At 55.8% G+C, this 8,655-nt stretch overlaps 1 protein-coding gene across 16 annotated transcripts in view; it reads right to left on the reverse strand.

Moving 5' to 3' along the window:
• The window catches only part of TNRC6A (trinucleotide repeat containing adaptor 6A), a 119,823-nt gene that overhangs the window by 37,194 nt on the left and 73,974 nt on the right, over nt 1-8,655 (reverse strand). For 15 of the 16 annotated variants that reach the window (XM_039840195.1, XM_039840194.1, XM_039840192.1 and 12 more), the window contains one exon: nt 858-879. The exons of the other annotated variant lie outside the window; for it this stretch is intronic. In XM_039840195.1, the coding sequence (XP_039696129.1) occupies nt 858-879 (22 nt within the window). The remainder of the gene's footprint in view (nt 1-857; nt 880-8,655) is intronic. 16 annotated transcript variants of the gene reach the window in all.

The raw sequence follows: 8,655 nt of genomic DNA on the forward strand, positions 1-8,655 counted from the left end.
GAAAGAGAAAAAGACCAAGCACGCCCCGTCCTTGCTGAAACTCTTCTGGGGCCTGCCTGTCTCTTCAGGGGGCCCTCGCCGCTGCCCACTGAGCGCTGGGCACCCTCCTAGGAGCCACCGCCACCCGTGCCGCCCACCACATCCTTCCCCGAGCATCGTCACACCGAGCCCTCTGCCACCTCGCTCCTCCTGGGGACTGCGCTTCCCGACTCACACCCTCCGGGTCTTCCTTAAGCCCTACGTGCCAGGAGGCAGGCCGTTCACCTCACGCAAACCCCGCCCGTCACACCGGCGTGAGGCACGAGTCACGCACGGCTGCTCCGCGCCGCCCTGGCCACCGTGAGCGCGAAGGAAACAGGCGGCACTGACCACCCCGCGACCGCACGCGGACGCTGCACTGCCGGCCCCCACGCGCCGGCCCCACGTCCTCGGCCCCGGAGTCCTCTGCGCACTGCGCAGCGGCCGGGCGGCGGCCCCCCGGCTGGTGGGGGGTGCAGAACGCACGTCACTGTCTGCCTGTGGGAAGCAGTGGGGACAGTACACAGAGAAGGAGGGACAAGCAGGGGACGCAGGGAGCCCGAGGGGCGGCCCAGCCGAGAAGACTTTTGACAGAAGACTGAAGGAAAGGCACACGAAGGTCTCAGAGACTCGAACCCAGGAGTGACGGGAGGGCGTCCGTCCCCCGAGACAGCGAGGCGACCTGGCGGCAGTGTGCCCCAAAAGGTGTCTGCCCCGAGAAAGCGAAGCCCAAAGGGCGGCTCCGGGCCCGCCCCCACCCTGGCAGTGGACTAAAACGCACACCAACGGCCTCGCTTTCACGGAAAAAAAAGAAGAGAAAATAGCTTGAAACAACGTACCTTTGAGTTTTTGTTCAGTGGCCTAAAATAAAAACAAACAAACAGAAAACAATGTAAATATGGAACAGAAAGAAATGGGTGTTCTGACAAAACGCTCATACGCTGCTATTCTGAGACACACACGTCAGCACATGAGGAACTGGCACTCGGGGACCTGCACAGGAGGACACGCGAGGGGAGCGCGCCTCCCCGCACGCGGGCCCGACGGCCCTTCACGCGGCGCGCATCAGCAACCGTCTGCCGTGTCCCCGCAGACATGGTGCAGGGGAGACACCGCTGCGTGACGACGGGTGACAACGGAACCGAGACTGCGCTTCTCTGCTCCGGCTTTAACGTGCTTTTTACGTAACTGCCACCTTTCCATTTAATGGCTCTGGTGAGTTTTGCACATTTAAATGGGTTCAAAAATTAAAGTTCCTGTTTCAAATGCTAAAAGATATATTAAGTTTTCTGGAAGAAAAGCTGCAGGAAAACACTCTGCCGAATCAGTAATCAATTCTGCTCCTAGAGGTTAGGCTGCTATTACAGTCAAATATAGTTAATTTTTACATATATTTGGGAAAAATTCTCAAACATATTTGTCACTCCTGACGCCTCTGACGATTCGTTACAATTACTGTGTCCGGAAGGTCGACGACGTGGATGGGGGCCCTGCTTCCGCACGCCCGCCCGTTCCCGCCATCTCCGACGCCCTGGAGTGGGGAGCGTTAATGAAGGTGGCGGGGCTGCCTCGATGTGCCTCAAAGACAAGAACCGATGACAAAGGCCACTAACAAAAATCAGCTTTTTGATTAAGACCGATTGTACGGGAGTTCTAAAAATAAAAGATTCGAGCATTGGCAGGGAGTCGAGGAAAGACTGAATAATTAATAACTGAACAACCAGGAACTGTTTCTAAACGAAGATAAGGCATTTCTTAACTGCCGGCCACAAGGCACGCCAATTCCCTTTGCTTAGTCATACTGAACTACTGTTACAAAACACCATGTTTGAACTATACCACTCTGGAATTGCGTGGTGAAGAGCCACATGGCACCGGGGCCAACACGACTCTCTCCCTGGAGAGCCAAGTCCGTGCAGGCACACGGGCTGCCCCGGGCCGTGGAGCTGTCGTGATGCATTAAATCATGGAGGCTTGTCTTTGACTTTATACGCATCAAATAGTCTTTAAAAATGATGGAAGGACAATGGCAAATGGCCGACCAGCTTGAACACCTAGTTTCCGGAGAAAATGTTTTAAAAATCTAATAGTAGTAAAACAGTCTTATTAGATAGAACTCAGTATATAAATACTGTGAAGTATCACAGGTGTCATGTCAAACAGTGAGACAATTTTCTGAAGCCAGAACATTGGCATGAAAGTTATTTCGTATGTTAAAAAGTTTTTTTTTCTTTTTTCTTCTTTCCTAAGTCTCCTGGCCTCTTCTCCGGCTTACTCCCAGGGGAAGTAAAGTGACGGCACACAGCGCCAAGACCACACCCTGACTCCGAGGTATCCGTGCTGCCCTCCCAGGCCCGGCCACTCCAGGGCACCTACCGGCGACTCCCTTGGGGAAACTGCACAGTGCTTCACGACAGTGACCAATCTCTTTCGGCGTGCTGGCACGTCAGAGAATGGCACCCAAGAGACGCCTCAAGGTGCCTGCCCATCAGAATACTGACGGGCGTACTCGAGAAACAAAGCCGAGTGCTCCTGGCTGCTTAGAGGAGAGGGGACTGATGAAGTCCCATGTCCTTACAGTGATCTGTGGGTGGCTGCGGGACCCAGCACAGAGCTGACTACTGGAGAATGCCCCGGGGATGGGGGTGACGAGTCCTGTCCGCACGGCCCAGTTGGCAGCCACCGCGTGCACGTAGCTGCTGACCACAGAAGGCAGCTGGTCCACACTGACGTGCATAAAGCACCAGCGTGGTTTTATTATTTAGTATTAAAAGAGGTCAGAAAACTCAATGTTTTATACTGATTAGATGTTGAAACAGTAACATTTGTTTCTATGTTGGGTTATACAAAATATATTAAAATTAACTTCAACTGTTTCTTTTTTCTTCTAGACGACCTTGTCATTTAAACTTTCTGGGCCTCGGTCTCCTAACTCCTCAAACGGAGGGGGGAACCTGCACGCTCACCCCTCAGGGCTATCACGAGGCTCAAGAGCAATGAAAACACATCTTTCTGGAAAACTACACAGCACAGTGCAAACGAGAGACGCCCCGTGGCTCCTCCCCCGCGGCAGAATCGAAGGCCTGGGTTGTCTAGAAGCACGGCGACTGCCATGGGGGCCGCATCTTCCCACAGCCACCATCGCCATCAACTCTGCCCGTGAACGAGGGCGGCTCACGCTGGTCCCCGCGGGGCGCCCGGCCGCCGTGCCCTCTACACCCCTGCGCTACTCCCGCGGCGAAGGGCTCGGGGTCCGAGGCCAGACAGCCCGATTCTGAGCCTGGCCCAGCACTGACAGTGTGGCCCTGGCCAAAGTCACCCCACTTCTCTGCAGCTTGGTCTCCTCACCTACGAGACGAGAGCAAGAGCGGGAGGGGAGGTCACGGCCAGTGTTGCGCGTGCGTCCCGCATGGGAGGCCGTCGCCATCACCATCACTGTCCCCGGCGCCCGCCCCTCTCTCCGTTTGGGGCCAGCCGGCCTGGCCCTCAGCCCCTGCTGGTGCTTCTCCTGGCGGCAGCGTCCTCACAGCGCCGGAGCCGGCAAAGGGACGACTGCACCCTTCGCCTGCGCCAAGTGCGGACGGCGCTCAGGCAGCTCCCCCAAGGCTTCTCAGCCAGTGCTCTAGAGCCCAGGTCTGCTGACAGGAGCTTTAAAAAGGAAAAAGAGGCTACAGCTCAACGACGGGACCTGCCGCGAACTGAGCTGCCAGGCGGGTCGCTGCACGCCCAGCAGAGGTGGCCGCGCTGGCTCAGGCACACCGAGACCCGAGGGCAGAGCCCAGCGCTGTGTGCAAGAGGGAAAACACGGTCCCCTGTCCTTCGGGGCTCTCACCTGAGACACCCCCGTGTAACCGGAGAAAAGCAAAGTGCGATACCGTGCACCCCTCCCGCGTACACGGGGAGACCCAGGACACCCGAGTGCCTCGCCGCAGTGGCTGGAGCCCCACTTGAACACGACCCAGGGCTGAAGGTGGAGGACGCCGGGGCAGGTCACTCCCGGGAGGCGCCAGGGCGAGCGCAGAGACCGGGGTCGTGCCGTCACCTGGGGCCGTGGTGGGCATCCTGGAGGGAAGGACGCTCCCTCCTGGAGCGGAGAGGTCGGGGAGACCCCCTCACAAAGGGGACTTGCACTCAGTTTCCAGAGCTTCTCCCACGTCTGCTCCTTAAAATGAGCCAGGCTAACCTAAGCCCTACGCCAAATACATCTTATGGTGCTCGCCGTCACCCGCCAGGCCCCAGCTACCGAGCGTCACCGTAAAGCTGCTGCCTGGCGGGGCCAGGCCACCGTGTCACCAGACAGTAGGGCTCTTCCAGCTCCGCTGCGATCTCAGGAGCCCCTGCCTGATGGAGGCGTGTCCTTGCCCGGGGCTCGGCCACGTGACCCCGGGCAGCGGGTGAGCGCCGCGGTCCAGGCCTGGCCATCCGGCCACCCGGTCACCGAGAAAACTCCGCTTCGACCACTGAGCGCCCCGGTCCCAGAACTAAACGGCCCTCGGGAGGCAGGGAAGGTAAGTGCCAGAACATGCAGCAAGGGGGTGAAGCTGGACGGTCTACGACCCAAGCCTCGCTGAAACCCCGACCGAGCCCCTGCACCCACAGAGCCTGCGACGCCCCCTCCAGGTCTCAGCGCCACACGGTCCGACTCGTGCCGCCCCCTCTCCCTCCGGCCCACGGCCTCCGTGAGCCGCCAGGAGCCACACTCGGTGCAGGCGACACCAAGTCACCCCCTATAATTAGCCCACGGCTAACCTCCTCTGTCCTCTTCACCACACGTCCCTCGAGATTCCTTCTAGAAACTTCTAAAAACAGAACCTGGATAGAAGTCCAAGGTGACACCCACTCCCCACCACCCGCTCCCGGCCTCCCGGGAGAAGCTGCGCTCCCACACTGTGTCACATGACGTCCCGTCTCAGAGCCAGAATGTGACAGCCATTGATTCTCAGACGTGAAAGAGAGGCTTTTCAAAAACAAAAAATGAAAAACAAGGCCATCCACTGATCTCTATTATTAGCGATGTGTTGGGGCTGAAATATTAAAAAAAAACATTTCTGTGAAAAATTTCCTCAAAGAGGAATTTAAATAAATTTATGTTTAAATAGACAGAATAAAAAAAAAAACTATCATAGTAAAAATATTGTAGTGAGCCTCGCTGGTGTCTAATTGTTTATATAAGGAGTTATCTGGATTTTAATTTAAAATAAAAAAATTACCTGTGGTCTGAACTTTCTTTAAAAGATGGCAGTGGCTACTAGAAACTCTCTTTTGTGTTCACGTCAGAAAGACCTTTTAAATTCCTCCCAAAAATGACCGTACTATAGTCTTCCCAGTTTTAAAGGCCACCTCGAGAGTGTGAAAACGAAGTGACTGTGTGAGATGACGTGCCGCACCCACAGAACAAAGCGCGGCCGCGAGTCCCGGAGAAGCCCCAGCTGAGGGGACCAGGGTTCCCTCCACCCTGAGTTCTGGCACCTGATGAGACCGTGGTCAGCTGCTCCACTCGTTTTTCTGCTTGGGCCCTCACATATACAGTGGATGAATTAGAACGTACAGTGTCTGGGTCTCTTTCAGAAATGAAATAGTTAGATTTTTTAAAGTGTACATACATTACACGAGACAGGCAGATTGTTTTTCCTGCACTGAGTTTATGTGCCAACGTTTCTACAATGGGCCTGCCGACCTGGCTTCTGTAGACGTCTGTCACCTACCTGGAAACACCTGTTGGCTCCTGCTACAGACGCAAGAATAGCACGAGGAACCTGTAACTCTCCCGTGACTCACAACCTCTCGTATGGGCTGTAAGTGTGCCAGCTGGGGCGTTTGTTTTGTTTTGTTTTGTTGAAAGCTATGTGGTAAGAGCACATTGGAATCCCAGCTGTCCTCAGATCACCAATGGGCTGCATTCAAGCTCGGCGCTAAGCCGGTTATTTGGAATCTGAACAGTCTTATCTACGGTGGCAGTCTAGCCCACTGAACTGAACTCAGCAGTCCCGTTCCCGTTACGAGATGCTGGTGGCTGACACCACTGTGTCTGCGGCTGGACACCCTAAAGGCCTGGCAACAGAGGAAAGCACGCCCGCGTCTCTCAGGCCCTGGTGGTGGAGCCCATGGGTGTGGAGCAGCAAGGGTGAGTGGGAGAGCACACAAAGGCCACCACTTCAGACCTGCTGAGAAGCCAAGTGCACAAACATCACCCTCCACGCATTAAAGACTCTGACTTGGTGACTTAGAGCAGGGGTCCCAGCCTCCGGGCCGCAGGCCGGTACCGGTCAGTGGCCTGTGAGGAGTCGGGCCACACAACAGGAGGTGAGCAGCGGGGGAGCGAAGCTTCACGTCTTTGCAGCCGCTCCCCGGTGCCGGCATCACCGCCTCAGCGCCACCTCAGACCATCAGGCGTTAGATGCCTATAGGAGCCCCGGTCCCTGGGGCCACAAAGGTTGGGGCCGCTGCCTAGAGGCTGGATGAGAAGATGAAGACGGCCTTACACAGCCAGGGCGGTCGGCGCACTACAACCTAGAGATTATGCTCACGCTACACACTGAGGACATGATACTCAAAGGAGCCATTCCTGGGGGCCCGCCCGTTCTCAGCATGTCCTCGGCAGAGAGGGGAATTCCACATAAACATGCCTTGGGGTGCCTGCGCCCCCACCCCCATCCACGATAGCCTTGACTTACCGGCTGCGCCTCGGACCCCCTAAGGGGACCAGCAGGCCTAAGGCGACGCTGTAGGCTGCCAGGCGCCGGCTCTGTGGGAGGGGAACCCCAGAGCCTTCCACTTGGAGGGACGCCCCACCTCAGAACGGGGCGCCTGCACACGAAGGCCGTCCGGAGCGCCCCCCTTAGACTGCAGAGACGACTTCTGCAGAGTAGGCCCCGGGTGATGACCGACCAGGCTGCAAAGACCCCCTGCATCACAGGCCCCTATCCGGGCGGCACTCACGGAGGGGGACCCACACAGTCTCCCGTAGAAGCAAAGCAGCAGGGCAGCTGCACGTGAAGCCTCCCTCAAGCCCCCCCTGAGACGACGACCGCTGCGGCTCCCCCGGTCAGTCCTGAGGGCACCCGTCACGTCTGTCTCGTCTCCAAAACCCGCACATTGCATGTGGAGCTCAGCACGTCCGCACCAGGTCCCGGCCAGGCCTCACTAACGCCCCCCAGAGGCCTTTGGACCTGGGGCAAAGCGCTTGCAAGGACGACGACACCACCCGCCCCGGGCAGCCAGCGCCCCCCAGTCCTGGCTGCGCCCCTCTTCCAGCCCCCCTTCCGTGCACTCCCTCGCGGCTCGCCGCTCCCAGAAGGCCCCGAGGCCCTGGGCCGGGAGACCCTGCCCTCACGCCCTTGCCCGCCGCAGCACCTCGCGACTCGCCTCTGCCCCTTCCAGCCCAAGCCCACGCCGTCCCGGGACGACCCGGCGCACGGCCCTCCCACCCTCGGGCCCCGGCGCTGCTAGCTGCGTCCCCCCATCGAAACCCACACAGTGACACGAGGCCCTGGACACTGACCCCAGGCCGCTCTGCCGGCGACACTCTTCTCTTTGGCCCGCCTCCACGGGGCTGCTCTCTGCTCTAAGTAGGCGACCCTGTCCCTCTGCCCGTTCCGGGCTGGGCCAGGCACCTCCCTCCGGGCTGTAACAGTGCCCGCCTGCCGCAGGTGAGTGCCCCACGTTCCTCCCCGTTCAACGGTGCAGACACCGGCATTCGGCTACACACCGAGTTCCTAGCACAGTGCCTGGCAGGGACGAGGTATGTGTGAAAAAGTAAAGTCATAATTTTTCACCAGGATACGAAAATGGAAAAGTAGTTTCACTGGGTCTTCTGGGACATTTTTAAGGTCCCTGAAACTCTGACCCCGTAGGAGACAAGAGCCGGCATAGTTACGCATCATAAGCCTTCAGTATTAACTTGTAAAAACCTGTCTAATTATAGACACAATATTTCATTTTTCTGCAATCCGTATCGTTTTGGTTAGTTCCTGACAATGTACTGGCTACAGAGCTTTTGCAACAAATTATGTCCGATTTATTCAGAATATTCCAGTGTAAACTGCCAATTTAAAAAACCAGTCCAGGCATTAAATAAAAAGTTAAAAGGAAACTGACATTTTATTTCCTATTATGTGCATTACTGTTTCCTTTATTAGCATATTCCTGCATTACTTTATTTTCTATTTTCTGTATTATTATCACAGTATTTCGTTTAACTCAATTCCCGTTTTAAAATGTAAGAAAATGAAGGCCCAGAGAGGCTAAATGGAGTTCCAAGGCCACACAGTTCCTGTGCCACGTGGGAGAGCCAGACTCCAAGCCCTGCCATGCACAGGACGATGCTTTGTGGAAACCGAGCAACAGCTCACTGAAAGACAAAGGCCAACGTACAGCACTTACCTTTGAGAAAACTACTGGCAAGATTAAATAACTATACAATAAGCTAATGAAATTTAATTTAAATTGTACGCACTTGATAGACCTGATAATATATATGCATATCCAAAGACATTAAGTATTAAAACAAAACTCCACTGAAGTTAAAACATTCAATCAAACGCTTTAAAAAATCCAGTAACTTTCTTTTTAAATCCATCGAAACTGCTTAACATGAATGATTAGTTTACATACACACACGTGCACGCGCACGCACAC

This window comes from Pteropus medius, unplaced genomic scaffold (genome assembly GCF_902729225.1).
Source record: "Pteropus medius unplaced genomic scaffold, Ma_sr-lr_union100, whole genome shotgun sequence".
In the NCBI taxonomy this organism is placed as follows: domain Eukaryota; kingdom Metazoa; phylum Chordata; class Mammalia; order Chiroptera; family Pteropodidae; genus Pteropus; species Pteropus medius.